We start from the raw sequence: 22,012 nt of genomic DNA on the forward strand, positions 1-22,012 counted from the left end.
GAAATGTTGTCTATTAATAAGCTTTACCATCTGAGCCACCAGGGGAACCCAAGAATACTGGAGTGAGCAGCCTATCCCAGGAATTGAACCTGGGTCTCCCACATTGCAGGAGGATTGTTTACCAGCTGAGCTACCAGGGAAGCCCTCTTCTGTGATTGCTAATAGCAATGCAAAGGCTCCTAAACAAAAGTTTCTTCCATATTATTTCTGCCATATAGATCCTTTTGAATCCTTATTTTTATTTCTAAACTAAAGGTTAGCCCCCAAACCTCGTTCAGGCTGTAGAAACAAGGCTTAGTGAAAATGACCACTTTCACTGGAGCTGTGGCAATGGAACAGAGGCAAAGCCAACGTTGCAAGACAGGGCTGACAACAAGTTTATCTGCTGATGGTGCAAAGTATGTGCGAAGTGGTGGATTCGGCATGGATGAGAAGAGGAGGATTCATCCATTCACCCATCACTGATCCTGCTTCCTCTCTCGGTCCCCTTTCACTTCAGCACCCTTTGGACAACAGGCCTGGCCTTGTGGCTAATCAGCTATGTGGCCGGCTGAGAAGAGAAGAAATTTCCTGTAACAGCTCAAGTCTCCCCACTATGTACCCTAATCACAGAGTAGAATATGCTCTTGCTCCAGTATTATGCTCCAGCTATATGCCCCAGTATTAAGAAAGTGTTGCTATGTTGCTACCTGGAGTTTCCTACCCACCTTCCTCAAAGCATCAATATGAGTACAACTTCAGTACTTCTCCCAGACCTGCTATATCACAAGAAGGCAAGACTGTCTCCATTAGTGGCCACTTCTCCCCTGTGGAAGATACTTTCTTCTCTCTCATATAGCTCAACTCAGCTTGATTTAAAAAATCATGCAAAGGAAAAAATAAACCTTTTGGACAATGAATTAACCAAGCTCATTCCATTCACTTCACTCCAGGCAGTATAGGAAGAATCAATCTGGCCCCCCAAATTCGGGTTTTATTCATTCAGGAAGTCTGTATCCATGTCACCGAGACACAAGGGAGCCTTAATATGTCAGCCTTTTCTGAGTAGGAATGTGCTTTCCACTGAACATTTGAATGTTCTCTAAGTGGGGCAAACTCATCAACAGATGGCCATGTGGTGGAAAACACACACAGTGTTTTCGAGTACTCTGAATTCCATTGCAGGAACATGGATGGATATAATTTCTCTTTCCACAGCCAGACTCTTTGAAGTGTTTCTTTATCCAGTCTATTTGGGCGGCTTCACTTGGCCCAATCCAGCACAGAGAACGTTGATCACATGACTTGGCAAGCAAGGCGTGTTTAGTTGATGTCTCAACAGGCTTGGATATTGGGAAAGAGAATTATTAGGACATTTTGATGCCTGCTAATGAGTAACGACGGCAATTTTCTTGGTGTCAATATTGTCTGGCACTTGGTGCTGGCATCATGATGTCTAGGAAGGTCTTTCCAGAGTAGGCTTGGCGTATTTTGCAGACTGGAGCCACCATGTCAGCTCTGGGACAAAATTACATGGTGATCAAGGAACTGCAACCCATTAGTATTTCTCTTGCTTTACTTGATAATAAGACCACATTTTAAAAGGCAGATCTGTATACATTTAGAGTTTTTCACTTTTACTTGGTTAAGATAAAAGGTTTTCAGAAAAAAACATTTCACTAAAATTTGGAAGCAGTCATATGTGAGACTACCCAAAAAGTGAGCCAGCAAAATTTTCTTGAAAACTGCTGCACTTTCCATGGGAACCTTTTGCATTAATGGAATTAGCCATTTACAACAAATAAAACAGAAGAACATTATTTGGGTGGATGGGCTTTTTCATTCCAGATTCCAACAATCTGAACCACACTGTTGCCCACACTCTTTTGCCAGGAGGGAGTAGAAAGGAGGGAGCAAAGCAGAATGCGCCAATGATAAGAAATGAAACGGAGAGAGTTCTTTGTTCACCACCATTTTATAATGATAGAAACAGGAGCCAATAATGCATTCTTCAAATTTTCATCATGTGAGTGGCGAAAAAAAAAAATCACAAGATTCATTATTGAGTAGTTTTTTTTTTTTTTTTTTCCACAGAGAGATTGGGAAACAAGACCAGGTATCTCGAATTTAAAGAGTATAAATTTGACTCTGCTCGGTCACAGCTGGAGGCACTCCTGAAGGAAGAAAGCATCTCCTTCTTTAGATTTAGTTTAACAATCACAAAATAATCTTAAAATTAACATTGTATCCCAAGAGATCTAATTACTCATCAGTTGCTACCTAACATTATATTATATCCTAAACAGTCGAGGCAAACTTCAATAATGCAGAAACACTTCTATCTTTTTCAGTAAAAGAAATGTTGACCATCGAATTGACATCACACAATCCAATGCCCTCCAAACATTATTTGGCAGTCTTCTAAGATTTTCTTAGTTCAGAGATTATTTTCAGCCAATAGTCTGCTGGGTAGACTTTAATGTCATTTAGGGATTGACCTGGTGAGGAAACTCTACTCTTTTCTTCCAGAGAATAAATTTGTTTCATGGTAAAACTGAGCGATGAAGAACTACATCTGAAGCCATACTTTGGACCTGAGGTATTGAAAGATCACTGTCCTCTGGCTACTTATCCCACCCACTTGACTCCACATCCTGCTGCCCCGTTGGTGGGACCACTCTCTTCATAGTATGACATTTGTAACTTTATCTATCACCTCTGGAGAATCACCTGTGTTGATTATAACTGATAGACATTTTACTTCCCTGATAGCTCAGTGGGTAAAGAACCTGCCTGCAATGCAGGAGATTCTGGTTCGATTCCTGGGTTGAGAAGATCTGCTGGAGAAGGGATAAGCTACCCACTCCAGTATTCTTGGGCTTCCCTTCTGTGGCTCAGCTGGTAAATTCTCCAGCAGTGAGAGAGACCTGTGTTCGATCCCTGGGTTGGGAAGATCTCATGGAGAAGGGAAAGGCTACTTACTCCAGTATTCTGGCCTGGAGAATTCCATGGACTATAGTCCATGGGATCACAAAGAGTTGGACATGACTAAGAGACTTTCACTTCACTTCAAAGATTTTACACATCATCTGTACCCTTCACAATAATACTTGTAGGAGTTACTATTATTCTCCTTTTATTAATAATGAAACAGAGCAATGATACTCTGGTAAAACAGTTTTATTAAAAAAAAAAAAGTCTGGATTTCTAGGGTTTGTCAAGTTCCACAGAGTAAATTCTCCCACCGTGCCTGGTTTAACCTACCAAGTTGAAACAACCAGTTCATAAAATTCCTAAACAATAATCTTGGCTGCAATACACCACTCAAACAGGATGGTGCTAACCAGGGAGATTTAGCAACTTCCTAAGGGTCGTATGACATATAGAAATCTAAGTGAGTGTTCCCCTTGAGGTCTGGGGACTCCGCAGCTGGGTCTCCTTCCTAGCACACTTCTCCTCAGTCTGTGTTTACTTATGCACTTGGACTCTGCCTGTCCCAACTTTATTCCCAACCAAAGAAGGAATGTAGCCGGGGCTCAGGTCCTCCTTGAACCCTTTCTGACCATTTTAGTTTGCATGGTTCTCTCTAGCACATTATCATGTATACACAGTTGCCTTTATACCAGTTTGGCACATCCGTTACCTTCTACTCATATATTAATGTTTTCTGTGTATTTGTCCTGGTTCCTTTTGTAACCACTTCATCTACTTCATAAAGAAGTGGGCTCTGATCTGTATTTCTGTATCCATGCAGTGTGCCATATACAAAATAGACATAATATTACGGAATGAATTGAAATTGTCTATGAATTAAAGATATCCCTATATACCAAGTTTGTAAAGCACAGGACTTGCAAACACAGTCTTAGGAACACAGTGACTAATGTAAATATGAAAGCACAAAAAAGAAAAAGTATGATTTGTGAGATAAATTCTCCTTTCTTGTGTTTTGAGTGTATGTAAACATCTCAGAAATTTCTCTCCTTATATTTCAATTAAACAGCCCTCTATATTCTTCCCCCTAATGGAGAGATATGGAGGTGGGTGTTTTCTATCTGTTTTTCTCTTCACTCTGAACCTTGGATGAAATAGTCAATGGGGTTAAAACTACAGGGGAGTTGAAGGAATAATGTTAATTCCCTCAAGACCTAGCTCTGGCATTTTATCACCTCTGAGACGTTCAGGATCACAGCTCCTCTGTTTGTAAAGTGGTATGCTTTTCAACATGATTTGCACATCAACTTTTGGCAAAGGCTCTTTATTCAAAGAGAAAGACATATTTTTGAAACTATTGAAAGAGTCTCCGTAAAACTGAAATTAAATCCTTTCATTCTATGTTTAATCTTAGCCATCTTTCCAAAGCAAGGCATGAAAGAAGGGATTAATTTGAAATTTGGGCTGCCTTAGAAATGTAAAGGTCCTTGGGCTGTGTTTCTTCAAATGACCTGCACTATTTTAATCCAATGTAATTTATTTGGCTGTAGCTGAGAGAATGGCCTCTAAATCCCCTTTCAACATTTCTACACAGGTAGCACTCCCCTCTCTCCATCTCACTTTATCTGCAGAGGCCAGGTGAAAATGTGAGTAAGGGAGCTGCTGGAATGTTTCTTTTCCTAACAAGTGTGATTTCAGGAAGTGACATCACTTGTCATTCATCTTCCTTCCCCAAGTGCTCCAGCTCAGTGAGAAAGTGAGATTCTCAGCTAGAGAATATACACAAATAAGCACAAGCTTCCTAATATTGAAACTGTACATATTTTATTGAAAACTGCTTTCTCTACCCAGCACCATACTGGAGCCATCTCACCCTAATTCGTCCCTGTCCATTTGATGAGAAAAAAACACAGAAGTAAACAAATAAATAATGTGAAAAGATGAAACAGTTGCTTAAATCCAGAAAGAATCTATGATATAATATTAATTTCCCATACAATTATCTTTATATATATTTTGCAAACATGAAAATTACCAACCTAGACTATAAAATGTAATTCAAATGCGAATGCATGTCGCTCAGTTGTGTCCGACTCTTTGCAACCCCGTGGACTGCAGCCTACCAGGCTTCTCTGTCCATGGGATTTTCCAGGCAAGAATACTGAAGTGGGTTACCATTTCCTTCTCCAGGGGATCTTCCCAACCTAGGGATTGAACCCAGGCCTCCTGCATTGGAGGCAGACGCTTTAACCTCTGAGCCACCAGGGAAGCCCGTAAAATGTAAAAACGCGGTTTAATTTACCTTCAGCTCACAATTCACAGCATCACAGTGAGATGGCTAGATAGCATCACTCACTCAGCAGACATAAATCTGAGCAAACTCTGGGGGACAGTGAAGGACAGAGAAACCTGGCATTCTGCAGTCCATGGGGTTGCAAAGGGTCGTACATGACTTAGCGACTGAACAACAGCATCAACACAATTCCAATGAACCAGGGATGTGAAAATGAATGAAGAGTATAAAAACCTGTATTTTTAATGAAATGATACACTTCATTGGAGGGGGCTGTTTGATATTCTCTTCTAGTATCTCTGCCTTCTTCCTTTCTTTTCTCCATACTCCACACCTGTCCTCTATGCAGGACAGAGTCAGCCCTCAACATACTGATGAATGAATAAAAAATGAACACATGATGCTGAGAATATAGATGGCTGGTTTCCCATAGCCCTCCAGTTTTATCCCACAGACACTTAAGTGACAAGAACAGACTGAACATCTGAAGCAGGTCTTGGTGTAGGGATGAAATGGGAGAACTTGTGGGGGGAGGCAAAATTGGGAGAGTTTGGAAACTGTTCATTTTATTACAAAGAAGCACAGTCTGGCTACTTAATGCCATGTCTAGATTAGAGCAGATTCATCCTGGGCATATAAATCAGTCAGGATAGCCATTATATTTGCTAATAAAGCCTTTTATCTTTTCAGTGAGTATTGGCTTAAATATTTAGAGGCTCTCTGATCTTTTCTTTGAGAATCAACTCTATCAGTATTCAGGCAAATAATCAGCTGGCTGTTTTTTTTGTTGTTGTTGTTTGTTTGTTTGTTTTTTAGTTGAAAGATAATTGCCTTAGAGTATTGGATTGGTTTCTGCCAAACATTGTGGCTGGCTGTTTTTGAAGACTTAGTAAAATAAAAGTTACAACAAGATCTAGGATGCTTTCTCTTTTTACAAAGCACATTAAGAGGCAATTTTTCATTGAATATCCCAGAGGAAACTTAAGTTCAAAGAGGTTAAGTGATTGTCCAAAGCTAAGACAGCACAGAGGCTAAAATAAAGGAGGCCAAGAGGAAGTGAATTAAACCAAATCCTTCTTGTTTAATTGTAGCTACTGACCTGTAACATGTACCTGAAGAGCTGACTTCACCCTCTAGGGGATAGATGAAATCCACACATTCTCTAAGAGGGTTGGAGGAAATAGAGGATTCATAAGTAGGGAAGAGTATTCTTTGCCAAATAGAGAAGCTGACAAAGAAATAAGTCTGGCTGTACAGCCTGAGGATCTGAGGATTTGACGTTAGATAATCTGATCTCAAACACTGAGGTTTCTTTCCCTCTCCATAGTTTCCTGCTAGTAAGAATGCACACATGATACTGCATGATAAATTAAAGGATTATGTTCATCTTATTCACATTTATACTGTTTAAATAAACAAGTTTTTTTTGCCATTTAATAGATAATCAATATTTAAACATACCTATATGTATTACTTTGGTCACCTAATGTGAACAGCTGACTCATTGGAAAAGACCCTGATGCTGGGGAAGAAAGAAGGCAGGAGGAGAAGGGATGATAGAGGATGAGACGGTTGGATGGCATCACCGACTCAAAGGACATGAATTTGAGCAAGCTCCAGGAGATAGTGAAGGATGAGAAAGCCTGGTGTGCTGCAGTCCATGGGGTTGCAAAGAGTTGGGCATGACTTAGCAATTGAAAAACAAAAACAATATTTGTTTTAGAAAAGCTCATAGAATCAGCCACCAGAGTCAGACATGACTGAGCAACGGAACAACAACAAATTAAACAAATTAAAAGCAGAGGGAGCAGTGATAGACACAGCAGCACAAACAATCAAAACAGCTCTTCCCTGTCCCTGAAGGGCTTCCCTGGTGGCTCAGATGGTAAAGCATCTGCCTGCAATGTGGGACACCCAGGTTTGATCCCTGGGTCGGGAAGATCACCCACTCGAGTACTCTTGCCTGGAAAATTCCATGGACAGAGGAGCCTAGCAGGCTACAGTCTGTGGGGTCGCAAAGAGTCAGACATGACTAAGCGACTTCACTTTCTTTTCTTTCTTTCATACAATCAGCCAGCACAAGAGTTGACTACAATCTGTTATCAGAGAGAGACCTTTTGCTGCTGTTACAAATTACTTCAGCGCTGTTACTACATCTTCTCACAAGTTTCTTCAACAAATGGTGTCTAAACATGGCAATATTCTCCTCAAATATTATTTGAAACATGTAGGTTTGTTGGCCCATATATTGAATCCATCCCTATGATTTCTTGTAATTTTAAGCCTCTTTTGATTTTTTGTGCTGCTGTGTCTATCACTACTCCCTCTGCTTTTAATGTGTTGTTGTTCAGTCACTTAGTCATGTCCAACTCTTTGTTACGCCGTAAACTGCAGCATGCCAGGATTCCCAGTCGTTCACCATCTCCTGAAGCTTGCTCAAACTCATGTTCATTGAGCCAGTGATGCCATTCAACCATCTCATCCTCTGTCGTCCCCTTCTCCTCCTGCCTTCAATCTTCCCCAATATCAGGGTCTTTTCTAATAAGTCAGTTCTTCTCATCATGTGGTCAAAGGATTGGAGCTTTAGCTTCAGCATCAGTTCTTCACATGAATATTCAGGACTGATTTCCTTTAGGATGGACTGGTTTGATCTTGCAGTCCAAGGGACTCTCAAGAGTCTTCTCCAACACCACAGGTAAAAACGTCAATTCTATGGCGTGCAGCCTTCTTTATGGTCCAGCACTCACATCCATACATGACTACTGAAAAAAACCATAGCTTTGACTAGAAAGACCACTGTCAGCAAAGTAATGTGTCTGCTTTTTAATATGATGTCTAGCTTGATCATAGCTTTTCTTCCAAGGAGCAATCATCTTTTAATTTCATGGCTGCAGTCACTGTCTGCAGTGATTTTGGAACCTAAGAAAATAGTCTGTCATGTTTTCCATTGTGTCCTCATCTTTTGGCAAGAAGTGATGGGACCGGATGCCATGATTTTAGTTTTTTGAATGTTGAGTTTTAAGCCAGATTATCCACTGTCCTCTTTCACCTTCAAGAGGCTCTTTAGTTCCTCTCATTTTCTGGCATAAAGGTAGTGTCATGTGCATATCTGAAGTTATTGATATTTCTCCCAGCAATCTTGATTCCAGCTTGTGCTTCGTTCAGCCTGGCGTTTCTCATGATGTACTCTGCATATAAGTTAAATAAGCAGGGTGATAATATACAGCCTTGATGTACTCTTTTTTTCAATTTGGAACCAGTCTGTTGTTCCATGTCCAGTTCTAACTGTTGCTTCTCGACCTGCATACAGATTTCTCAGGAGCCAGGTAAAGTGGTCTGGTATTCCCATCTCTTTAAGAATTTTCTACAGTTTGTGTGATCCACACAGTCAAAGGCGATAGCATAGTCAATAAAGCAGAAATACATGTTTTTTATGGAATTCTCTTTTTTTTTTTTAACGATGTTGGCAATTTGATCTCTGGTTCTTCTGCCTTTTATAATCCAGCTTGAACATCTGGAAGTTCTTGGTTCAATGTACTGTTGAAGCCTGGCTTGGAGAATTTTGAGCATTACTTTGCTAACATGTAAGTGCAATTGTGCAGTAGTTTGAACATTCTTTGGCATTGCCTTTCTTTGGGATTGGAATGAAAACGGACCTTTTCCAGTCCTGTGGCCACTGCTGAGTTTTCCAAATTTGCTGGTGTATTGAGTGCAGCACTTTCACAGCATCATCTTTCAGGATTTGAAATAGCTCAACTGGAATTCCATCACCCCCACTAGCTTTGTTCATAGTGATGCTTTCTAAGGCCCACTTGACTTCCCACTCTAAGATGTCTGGCTTTAGGTGAGTGATCACACCATTGTGCTTATCTGGGTCATGAAGATCTTTTTTGTACAGTTCTTCTGTGTATTCTTGTCATCTCTTCTTAATATCTTCTGCTTCTGTTAGGTCCATACCATTTCTGTCCTTTATTGTGCCCATCTTTGCATGAAATATTCCCTTGGTATCTGTAATTTTCTTAAAGTGATCTCTAGTCTTTCCCATTCTATTGTTTTCCTCTATTTATTGCATTGGTCCCTTTGGAAGGCTTTCTTATCTCTCCTTGCTATTCTTTGGAACTCTGCATTCAGATATATCTTTCCTTTTCTCCTTTGTCTTTTGCTTCTCTTCTTTTCTCAGCTATTTGTAAGGTCTCCTCAGACAAACATTTTGCCTCTTTGAATTATTTTTCTTGGGATGGTTTTGATTACTGCCTCTTGTACAATGTCATGAACCTACGTCCATAGTTCTTCAGGCACTCTATCAGATATAATCCCTTGAATCTATTTGTCACTTCCACTGCATAATCATAAGAGGTTTGATTTAGGTTATACCTGAATGGTTCAGTGGTTTCCCCCACTTTCTTCAATTTAAGTCTGAATTTGGCAATAAGGAGTTCATGATCTGAGCCACAGTCAGCTCCCAGTCTTGTCTTGTTTTTGCTGACTGTATAGAGCTTCTCCATCTTTGGTTGCAAAGAATATAATCAATCTGATTTCGATGTTGGCCATCTGGTGATCTCCATGTGTACAGTCTTCTCTTGTGTTTTGGAAGAGGGTGTTTGCTATGACCAGTGTTCTCTTGGCAAAACTCTGTTAGGCTTTGTCCTGCTTCATTTTGTACTCCAAGGCTAACCTTGCCTATTACTCCAGGTATCTTTTGACTTCCTACTTTTGCATTGCAGTCCCCTATAATGAAAAGGACATCTTTTTTTGGGTGTTAGTTCTAGAAGGTCTTGTAGGTCATCATAGAACCATTCAACTTCTGCTTCTTCGGCATTGGTGCTTGGCACATAGACTTGGATTACTGTGATATTGAATGATTTGCCTTGGAAATGAATAGAGATCATTCTGTTGTTTTTGAGATTGCACCCAACTAATGCATTTCTGACCCTTTTATTGACTATGAGGGCTACTCTATTTCTTCTAAGGGATTCTATGCACAGTAGTAGATATAATGGTCCTCTGAGTTAAATTCACCCATTCCAGTCCATTTTAGTTCACTGATTCCTAAGACGTCAGTGTTCACTCTTGCCATCTCCAGTTTGACCACTTCCAATTTACCTTGATTCAGGGACCTAACATTCCAGGTTCCTATGCAATATTGTTCTTTATAGCATTAGACTTTACTTTCACCACCAGACACATCCACAACTTGGTACTGCTTTTGCTTTGGCTCAGCGTCTTCATTCCTTCTGGAGCTATTTCTCCACTCTTCTCCAATAGCATATTGGGTACCTACCAACTTGGGGAGTTCATTATTCAGTATCATATCTCTTTGCCGTTTCATACTGTTCACGGGGCTCTCACTGTAAGACTACTGAACTGGTTTGCCATTCCCTTTTCCAGCGGACCATGTTTTGTCCGAACTCTCCGCCATGACCTGTCCATCTTGAATGGCCCTACAAGGCATGGCTCATAGTTTCATTGAGTTAGACGAGGTTGTGATCCAAGTGATCGGTTTGGTTAGTTTTCTGTGATTGTGGTTTTCATTCTGTCTGCCCTCTGATGGGTGAGAATAAGAGGCTTGTACAAGCTTCCTGATGGGAGAGACTGGCTGTGGGTCAACTGGGTCTTGCTCTGGTCTGCTAGGCAGGGCCATGCTCAGTAAGTCTTTAATCAAATTTTCTTCTGATGGGTGAGGCTGTGTTTCCTCCCTCTAGTTTGGCCTGAAGTCAAACTATGGTAGGGATAATGGTGATAATAGTGACCTCCTTCAAAAGGACTTATGCCAGCATGCTGCAACTCCCAGGACTGCTGTAGTCAGTGCCCCTGACCCCGGGGCAGGCCACTGTTGACCCTCACCTCTGCCCGAGACTCCCGGACGCTCACAGGCAAGTCTGGCTCAGTCTCCTGTCACTGTTCCTTTCTCCTGGGTCACGGTACACACAAGGTCTTGTTGTGCCCTCCAAAAGTCTGTTTCCCTGGGGGTTGGTTCTCAGTCCTTTGGCCAGATCCCCAGGTTGGGAAATCTGTTGTGGGCCCTAGAACTTGTGCAACAGTGTGAGATCTTCTTTGGTCTAATTGTTCTCAGTTTGTGGGTTGTCTGCTCGGCAGCTCTATAGCGGCACTAATGGTGACATCCTCCAAGAGGACTTATGCCACGTGCTGGGCCTCCCAGGTCTGCTGCAGCCAGAGCCCCTGTCCCCATGGAAGGTCACTGCTGACCCACGCCTCCACAGGGTCTAGGGGCCTCCTTAACCAAAGTGAAAGGGTAGCAGGCTCCTCTGTCCATGGAATTCTCCAGGCAAGAATACTGGAGTGGGTTGCCATTTCCTTCTCCAGGGGATCTTCCCAATCCAGGAATTGAACTCAGATCTTCTGAATTTCAGACAGATTCTTTACCAAGTGAGCTACAAGGGAAATCCCCTGCTTTTAATTAGTGCATCTTTTATTCTCTATGCTCCTTTCTCTGTGTTTTTTTTTTTTTTTTTTCTTTTCCCTTTTGCTTTACTTTCTCTTCATAGCTTTACAAGCCTCATAAACTTGGATAAAAGACATTGATTTTAAAAAGCTCTTGATGCTTCTTGTGTTCTCTGCCACTTATTTACTCTTGGATTCAGTGCACATTCATTGAGCACATTTTTTTACAGCTTAAAATCTGGTGTTTATTAAATGTGCACAATATTTGGATGTAATTGGCATTTTACAAAAATCATTAATGCCTATTACAAATAACTTATTTGGACAGCCTCAAAAATAGTTGGTAAACCTTAAAATACTGAGCACATATTATAGGCTGGCTGGGCTCTAGGAATAAAATCATGGACAGAACCTGGCACTACCTTTTCTCAGGTAGTATAAGCCCAATGGAGAAGACAGACATTATTAAAGAATCACAAATAATAAATGCAAAACCACAGCCATCACTAATAGTAAGAGGAAGAGATATGTCCTTCAAATAAGAGGATGTGGCCTAATTACACTTTCATGGAAAGCTTCCCCAAGAAGGTGACTACTGAACTGAGATCTCAAAGATGACTAGGAATATACCAAGCAAAGCAGAGAGAGGAAGTGCAAAAGACCTGCGGTTGTGGTAGTGGAGGGGAGCGGGAATAGTGCAAGGATACAAGGCACATATGGAAAACTGAAAGGAAGCCAGTGGCACCAACAGGGAGACAGGGAGGAAAAGTATGGCCCACAATCCAGGTTAAAGACAGTCATACTGAGTTCAGTTCAGTTCAGTCACCCAATCATGTCCGACTCTTTGTGACCCCATGAACTGCAGCATGCCAGGCCTCCTTGTCCATCACCAACTCCCGGAGTCCACTCAAACTCATGGCCATTGAGTTGGTGATGCCATCCAGCCATCTCATCCTCTGTCGTCCCCTTCTCCTCCTGCCCTCAATCCCTCCCAGCATCAGGGTTTTTCCAATAAGTCAGCTCTTCGCATGAGGCAGCCAAAGCATTGGAGTTTCAGCTTCAACATCAGTCCTTCCAATGAACACTCAGGACTGATCTCCTTTAGGATGGACTGGTTGGATCTCCTTGCAGTCCAAGGGACTCTCAAGTCTTCTCCAACACCACAGTTCAAAAGCATCAATTCTTCGGCACTCAGCTTTCTTTATAGTCCAACTCTCACATCCATACATGACCACTAAAAAACCATACCCTTGACTAGACAGACCTTTGTTGGTAAAGTAATGTCTCTGCTTTTGAATACGCTATCTAGGTTGGTCATAACTTTCCTTCCAAGGAGTAAGTGTCTTTTAATTTCATGGCTGCAATCACCATCTGCAGTGATTTTGGAGCCCAGAAATATAAACTCAGCCACTGTTTCCCCATCTATTTGCCATGAAATGATGGGACCAGATGCCATGATCTTAGTTTTCTGAATGTTGAGCTTTAGACAAACTTTCTCACTCTGCCTTGTAAGCCAACAGAACTTACAGCTGAAGGATGGATTCCAGTTCCACAAGGCCATCAATCCGCCCAATGACTGCCAGGCTTTTTTTTTTTTTGGTAGCAAAATTCAAATTCCAAATTGTCTTCATTGGTGTCTAAATTTGTGGTAGTTCCAAATGGATGGTGGGTTCAAATATCCTTGTGCCAACAAGTCTAGGATCTTATGCCCTAGGTTCGTGTGACTTTTAGCAGGTAGGGACAATTTCTTTTTAAAAAGTTACACTTTGAATTAAGCTACTTACGGACATAATGGATTATAAATAACATGATGTGAGCTACTGAAAACCACTTTACTTTTTATGTGTGCAATAATAAGGTGCAGTATAATTTATGGTTTACAAATTTATAGACCCAGAGTCAGAGCTCCAGAATACAGCATGTAGAATAGTTTACTTTAAAAAATTAATTTATTTTATTTATTTGTTTATTTGTTTTCCCGGGGGAGCTACACTGAGTCTTTATTGCTGTGCTCGGGCTTCCTCTAGTTCCAGTGAGCAAGGGCTACTCTTTGCTGCAGTGGGTGGGCTTCTTATCGCAGGGGCTTCTCTTGTTGTAGAGCACAGACCCTAGAGTGCACGGGACTCAGTAGTTGTGACACACAAGCTTAGTTGCTCCGAGGCATCTGGAATCTTCCTGGACTAGGGAACCCGTGTCCCCTCCACTGGCAGGTGGATTCTTATCCCCTGCACCACCAGGGAAGTCCTAGAATAGTTTTCTTATAACGTTCAGTTTTCCTTCTAAAATTGGCTACTGAAAAATTTACTTTTGCATTTCTGTGGCAACACCAGTACCTGTTCTTAGTATATCAGAATTCAGAAATCACACAATTTCAGAATTGGACGCAATCTCCATAGACCTTCTAGTTTGCCTCCTCTGGAAACAGTCATGTCTATCCATCTGGGCAAGGTGGAAGTCTTCCCTTTAATAAAAAGATATCTGGAAAAATATTTCCTCTCAGAATGAAGGTCTGATATGTAGCAATTCTTGCAGAGTTCCACCCCGAAACATTGCCTGTATTTGTCAAATATCCTCTTGTACTTGTGAAAATAGTCCCAAGTTTTCATATTATTGAGGATACCCTGGGAGTTTTTAGGGCAGTTCCCTATAGGGGATTAGTTGTGTATGTAAGAATGACTGAAACTTCAGCAGCATCAGAAAAATTATCTGCTAAGCCTTGAGATAAGGAATAGGTTTCTGAATTAATTTATGCAAACTAGACCCATAAATATGAAGTGTAAAGAACACATGTGAAAAATGGGATGATAATTAGATCATAAAAAGCATTTGATATATCAGAACGTAAGCTTGGAGACTGAAAAGGACAATCTGTCTTGCATCACAAACAGAAAAAGATTGTAAATATAATCATGAAGTTTTGCTCAAAATAAAGACAAATTCACATACTTTTGAGGGAGTAAAAGAGGAATAAGTCAACAGAAGCAAATAAACTCTCAGTATATAATATGATCAGTCTGCTCTTTGCATCATGATTTTATGATTTGATATGCTACCACTTAGTGCTTAGAGATTTACTGAGAAAGGAATGCCTGCATAGGAGGTGACACCAGTCGTAAAGAGCACGCCTGCCAGTGCAGGAGACATATGAGAGTTGCGTTGGATCCCTGGGTCAGGAAGATCCCTGGAGGAGGGCATGGCAATCCACTCCAGTATTCTTGCCTGGAGAATCCCATGGACAGAGGAGCCTGGCGGGCTACAGTCCACAGGTTGCAAAGAGCTGGACCCGACTGGAGTGACTTAGCACTCATAAAACTGCAACAGTGTATCTGCATTTTGTCATAAACTAGCCTCTTTAGTTTGGGGACAAGAAAAAAAAAATTCTCTCCTTCTTGCCATCTGTGGCTTTCCCTCTGAGATTTCCTCACTCAAATTATGACACCCTGACTCCTCCAGGGAGTGGTTTGTAAATGACAATCCTCTGAGCCCCATATAGAATTTATTTGAAAATTAATTCCTCCATGTATAAGCAACAAATAAACAGATACAGGTCTAGGACATACCAAATCACCTTTAATGTCATTCAATTCTTCTGGGAAAAAAAAAAAAAGGAAACTAATCATTCACTGCAAGCCCAAATCTGCCATGGAAACGATAGCAAAAAATGAATAGCAGCAAGAAATTATGTGACAGATTGTGTGACAATTATTAGCATAGAAATTCAGAGCAAAGGGATGATTGTTCCAAGGGGATGAAATGGCAATAATTTATTGAGTGCTAACATGTGCTAAAGGGCTTCCCTGGTGGCTCAGTGGTAAAGAATCCACCTGCCAATGCAGGAGATACAGATTTGATTCCTGGGTTGGAAAGATCCCCTGGAGAAGGAAATGGAACCCCACTCCAGAGAATCCCATGGACAGAGGAGCCCGGTGGGAGACAGTCCATGGGGTCACAGAGTGGACACGACTTGGTGACTAAACAACAACACACGCTACGGCCCTTCTCAGTGTTCTCCACAAATTATCTCATTCCGTCTCACGATGGCCTAATGAGATGCTGGTGCTATTAATCTCAATTCACAAAAAAGAAAACTGAAGCTCAGAGGGTTTTAGTGCTCATGGTCACAAGTAAGTTGATCCAAGTTCAAACTCAGACAGTGTGACCTGTCAAATAAGGCTTTTGAGGCTTTATCTTGGACTTCAGCCACCTGGCAACCAGGGGTCACCCAAGAAAGAGCTTTCTCATCCCAAGCCCAGCTTTGGTCAGGGTAGAAAATGTGTTAAATGGTAACCTAACTGTAATGTCTGTGAAGCCCTCCTAAATACTTACATGTACTAAACTTCAGACTTTCGTTAGCTATTCTTTACCTTTTCAAACCAGTACTATTTAAAAATGTCCATAGCTCCTTTTCTTCTCTCTTTTTGTTTTAACGTTTTGTTTTGTACTGGGGTGTGGTCTGCTAGCAATGTTGTGATGGTTTCAGGTGAAGAGTGAAGGGGCTCAGCCATACACAGGCAGCCACAGCTCCTCTTCAAAAGGTCTTTCACCAGATGATGTTTAATAAGGCTAAGAGAGTTCAAAACCACAGAATCAACACCTGGAAATCTCAGGTCTTTGACTCACAGAATTGTGAGAGACCTCAGGAGCCATTTAGTTGACAGAAGGACTAAGAATGTCCAAGAGAAGTGAAACGACTTCCTGTGAAGGCACCCAGCATGGCAACCTCACAGCCATCATTAGAAGCCAGGGTGGCCATCGACGATGTAAGAATTACAAATTATTCATTCTGTATCAAGCTGAAGGGCGTATCTTATATCTTATCTTATAATATCTTATAATTTTCACAGTATTATGTGTGGTGCCAGACCCTCCCAATTTTTAACTAGTTCATGGGAGTAACCAAGAGGTATAACAAGTCTTTTAGCTTATTTGGCAGCATGCACCACACTATAAGCTACAAGATATATTTTTCATAACAAAATTGTATCCAATCTGTCCTTTCTTGAATTATGCAGGATGGTCTTCTAGCCTCTGTTTATGCAAACACATGAGTTTCAACATTTTCACCTTATTTTGGGAAGACAACAAGTGATCAGGCTTTCATTGTTAAAAATGAATGATTCTACGTTTCATAGATATAAAAATTAAATAAGCGATGAGTAGAATGAGCAGCAGGGAAGAAATAATTCCCTTTTTTATTTATATTATTGTTTTTATTTTGGTAGAGCCCTGAGTTCATCTGAACGAGAAGCACCGATTTCAGAGGTCTAAACTGCACTGCTTATTGAAATGTTTGGTTTTCTCAGGACAGTCTAAGGGACAGGAGGCTTGGGACTTGAAAAAGAGATGAGAGAGAGGTCTGAGGGTACTGATATAGACCGGCATGGGACAAGATGATCTGTGAGAACTTTCTAGGGGTAGGGATGGCTGAAGAAATTAAAGACTTGTAGTGGGTAAAATCCATGTGCTGTATGGATATACTGTATGGATATACAATCCATGTGCCGTATAGATATACTGCTATACAGCAAGCCTGAACAAGGGGGCTCAGTGTCTGGTGAGAAGGTGTCCAAGTGTAGGGTGAGCAAGGCAGAGAAAACAACAGCCACAGATGGAAGCAGGAGAGGGAGGGCAGAGGATTCTGCTCATTTCATAACATCAATACTAAATTTACAGGGAACAGGAAGCTTTACAGGTGTTTCTGCTTACATTTTAGAATTCATTGCCCACATTTTATTTCTGGGCTGCACTGCCTGGCAAGCAGAGCATCTTAGCTCCCTGATGGGGGATCAAACCCATTCAACTCCTGGGAATTCCCTGCCTTTTTACATTTATAACTTCCCATGGGTGCCAAACTAAATGCTCTTAGGACATTTCTAATATTTGTAAGTCATTAACTAAAAAAAAAAAATCTCAACTATTCAACCACTGTCATATATCTAAATTTTATTTAAAAATTAACGTTTTTAAATGTCGGTACTGTGTATTCAATGACATAAGCAGGTATAGAAAGTTATTTGCTTTTACATTTAACAGCAAAGTGGTCACTGAGATAGGAAGCACTTGGAACCACCAGCAATTTTCTTTAGTTAGAATTTCCATTTTTAAGAAACAAGGTTGCAGCAGTTAAAGGTGGTATTTATAGCACATATAACACATTGTACACAGTCTACTGGTGGAGTGAAAGTACTCAGTTTCATCAAAATTTTTTAATTCATCATCAGATATACAACAAATGTCATGGGCTGAAAGTTAACATTTTGATGTGACTGAAAGGGTATATTATTAGTTATAAGTCCTTTATTCCAATTAATTTTAATGTCAATCATTTTTGTTCTTTATTCGTTGAAATATTTTACATACCTATACATAAATCCCTTATAGGTAATGAATCTACTAAGTGTCTGTTTTATTTGTCTTGTATATCTTCCTATTAATGTTAATTTTTCTAAGGGTTCTTTTTTGTCTCTTCTTTTTAAAATATCCTCATAAAATAATAAGTGCAGTAAAATAAATTACAGATATTTTTTCTTAGTTGAGGTATTATAATACACACTAAACACAATGTCTGATTGTATATTACTACTGAGTGACTGAACTGAACTGAACATTACTACAAATAATGATATGAAGAGGATCAGAGAACACTTTTGCATTTTTACTGTCACCAGAACTCTGGTGATAGTAAAAGTTTTGCTTGTTATTGTTTTCTAAAAGTGAAATGAAGAGAAAGCATTCTCTGTAATTAGAGGACTTAGATATTAGGTTTCATATGGAGAAAAGATTGAAGACAACTCAATCTCTTTCCTCACTCCCTCTAACACACATGCACACACACACAGACACACACACACACACACACACACATACTATATAACAGATGACCTTTCACGTATGTTTTATGGCAAATCTGTCTTCAAAATACTTGGCAAGCAGCTATGCATTATTGGAAAATTAACATTACAATTATAAAGTTAATATTTACCTTAATATTTTAACTGCAAAAATTAAAAAAAAATTATTTAACTTTTCAGGGTAAAGCTATTATGTAAAACAAGGCACATTGTGTTTTAAAAGTCATTTTCACATGCTACTTTTTAGTTTTTGATATTTAAAAAAATTATAGTCTTGTGCTTTTACTTTACATATGCAACTCCAATCGACTTTGTTCCACTTTCCAGCTCATTTTTATGATCTAAAAAGTGTGGCCAAACAATCAGAAAAGAGCAGGAGACACTACTGTCCAGAAACTAAATGTTCAAATTACACTCTGTCTGCCTCTCTGATGAATTGATAAATGAGAATCCAGTCAGAGACATCACAATAGCACAATTTCCCAAACAATCTATGCAGAAAAGACACTGCTTAGACACTTAGAGGCACATACAAGATCAGCATTCCCATCTCAACTGTGTGTTTACAGAACATCGGAAACACTGGTACTTCTTTTTGAGTCGTTAGGCTTGACAGAATATATTTTGACGACTTGAATACTATTCTAGAAAAGCAACAGAATAAACTCTGGGTGCTTCAGAATCAAGTGATTTACTATGTGGATTATTCAGGTTGTTGGGCTTAACATCGTAGCTGCAGACCTGGGATTGCCGTGCAATCACACGTTTAAAGTGAGATGAATTGGCACTCACAGTTGTGGCAGGTGGCCCCACTGTATCCAGTCTCATCGCAAGTGCATTTGAAGCTGTCCCATGTTTGAGAGCACTTCCCACCATGCTCACAGTGATTGGGCACACATCTGTCAGAGAAAGAGACAAACAGAAATAAACCAACAAGCAAATGAGATTTATGAGTGGCCAAATTCCAAGCTGTCTGGGCCATATATCATTTCAATGCCAGGTTGCCTTAACAAGGCAATTAATCCTTGTTAGTTTAAGCAGATTAATATGATTCATGATGGAAGGTGCCAAACACACAAAAGATGATGTATCACAGGCATGGTGTTTCCCATTTTTGAGTAAACAGTAGAAATTAACAAACAGTTGAGAGGTTCATTTACATATCACAGATTCATTTTATTTTCTTTTGCACAAAGACACTAGTTAAATTTCCTCCCAGTGAGAGACAAAACATTAGCCATCTTGTTTTCTGCACTATCTTTTATCAAAGCCAATAGTACCAAGTGAGAAAGGCTTTTGTTTTTTAACAGCAATTTGAGTCTCTGAAATGCTCATAAGAAATAGAATGTACTAGCCTTATAAGAAAAGATTTCTAAGTCTTCCTTACCCCTTCTCTTATGCCCTTCTGGCTAAGAAAAACCACATACATAACGAGGTAGCAAGTATAATATAGGGGGAAAGTACAGGTTTGTATTCAAATCTTTGTTTTTGCGTTTCCTTGATGGCCAATTGTGATAATGTAATGTAACCTTTCTAAGCTTCACTATTCTCATTTGAAAAATGAAGTAATTATACCTACCTGATAAATAGTTTTGAGGTTAGGAGATAACGTTCATAAAGTAGGTACTTAATAAGCAAGAAATAGAGGGCCAACAAGCAGAAGCTAGGAATATCTAAACCACAACTTGCAGGGCACAATTTTATACTTTGCCTGTATCCTAGACATAGTTAAGTTGGAATCAGCTCTGGAAAACTGTTTCAATAGCACAAATTACTTTCTTCTTACGTATTAGCATTCAAAAAAATGTCTAGATTTGAATGGGAAATTACCTAAAGCAGAAAAGTCCACCCATATTAAAAAGGCAGAACCCATAATAGTGGGTCACAGGTTGATTGACAGAGAAACACCCTTCAAACATCAATAATCATAAAAGCCTGGTAGTGTCTTGCTGCAAAATAAAACAGGACTGACCTCAGAGATACTATTCTCCATTCCCTGTTCTTAATTTACCGTCAGCCATGCCTAAAATTACCCTAGTAGGGCATAGCCCAATTTGGCATGAAATGCTGTTCCTCTCTAACTCTTTACAAATCTTTCATCAGGCAACAAATAATTATCGAGCACTGTGGGAAACAAGATAAATCAGATTCCATCTGCTGCCTTTCAAGAGCTAAAGCCTAGAAAAGTAAAACATTGTATCCACAAAAATCATCATACAAGGTGGAAATAAAAAGTGCCATGAGGTAGGGACTAGTAATACACTATGGAGTTTCCCATGAGGGGTCTAGCTCACAACGCTTCTAGTGGAGCCTCAGTGAATGGACAGACTGTAAGAGAAGAACACGAGAGGAAGAACATCATGAAGGGAAAATACAGCATCGGAAGAGGATAATGATGGACTTTCATGAGGTGGGATGGAAAATTCACTCTACATTTAATAGGCACTTATATTCCATCTGAATTTGAACTGGGTGTTACTCAGGCTCCAAAGGTGTGTCTTCTCCAAAGACCCTATAACTTACATGGAGGTGGGAGATAAGATTGATGCAAAATGCAATACCAAGATGAATTTGATGAGTCATCAAAGCATATGAAATGTTACAGCAATGTGGAGACTAGAGTAGTTATGGGTAAAATATAAATAAAGGGTCTAATAAAGTTTACAGCATTTCACTTGTGCCTTAAAAGAGGACTTGCATTTTTTATAATTAAAATGTTGAAAACTGTTCCCAGCAGAGGACTCAAGAAAGCAGCAAGGAGGAGGCAGAACCATGGTCAGTGAGTGGGTGCTCTGGGGTTGTTCAGGTATATTGACATAGCAAATTCCCTCTACAGGTGCGCAGGCACAGACCTCAGCCGAAGGCATTCATATACAATAGTCCTGATTCTCCAGACCATGGGAGGAAGCAAGGATACAGACACCCCAACATTACATAAAGCTAAAAATCATCTTTGATGCTTAATTTGGGATTTCAGTACTTAAATGCCTTTGTATGGTATGTTTACCTTCTAATTTGTTATGTTTAATAATAACTCAGGCTAATAGTGAAAGTAATTTACATCAGCTCATTATATCAATTAATTCAGGGGGAAGTAGTACAGAGTGTACTGTGTCTCAAAGGAAAACCTTGTTGGAATCTAAATGTGCTCTAAATAACATACAAATGAGAAAATCTACGTCAAAATGATTCAAATAAAAAGATTGGTGTGCACTCACACACACACAAGAACCATGTAATGGTCAAGTGAGATTAACTGAATATTTCTAAAGTTCAGTATTAAGAATTTCTTTAAAAGAGATCTTTTATTCAAATAAAAGTTTAATATTACTGTTTGTTTCTTAAAATTTATATTTTTAAATTGACATGACCCTTATATTGATTACTAGCATTTTAATTCTTAATGGTGATAAATATTTTATTTCTACATCAAGCTGATTCAAATATAATATATTTCAAACCATAATATTTTATCACTATATTAAAAAAATGTTAGGACCAGTTACTAAGCAAAACAAAATATGAATTAACCTAGCTTCCCCGTTCCTAATTA

General features: G+C 39.7%; 1 protein-coding gene and 1 non-coding gene across 6 annotated transcripts in view; both read right to left on the minus strand.

Moving 5' to 3' along the window:
• CNTNAP2 (contactin associated protein 2) overlaps positions 1–22,012 on the minus strand; it is a 2,322,173-nt gene that overhangs the window by 884,686 nt on the left and 1,415,475 nt on the right. For all 5 annotated transcript variants that reach the window (XM_086398240.1, XM_086398242.1, XM_086398243.1 and 2 more), the window contains one exon: positions 19,252–19,358. In XM_086398240.1, coding sequence (XP_086254366.1) covers positions 19,252–19,358 — 107 coding nt within the window. The remainder of the gene's footprint in view (positions 1–19,251; positions 19,359–22,012) is intronic.
• TRNAW-CCA (transfer RNA tryptophan (anticodon CCA)) lies at positions 5,110–5,181 on the minus strand. The gene has a single exon. It is a non-coding gene; the product is annotated as a tRNA-Trp (tRNA).

Source organism: Bos grunniens, chromosome 4 (genome assembly GCF_055505025.1).
Source record: "Bos grunniens cultivar Pamir isolate PY7600 chromosome 4, Bosgru_T2T1.0, whole genome shotgun sequence".
NCBI classification, from domain to species: domain Eukaryota; kingdom Metazoa; phylum Chordata; class Mammalia; order Artiodactyla; family Bovidae; genus Bos; species Bos grunniens.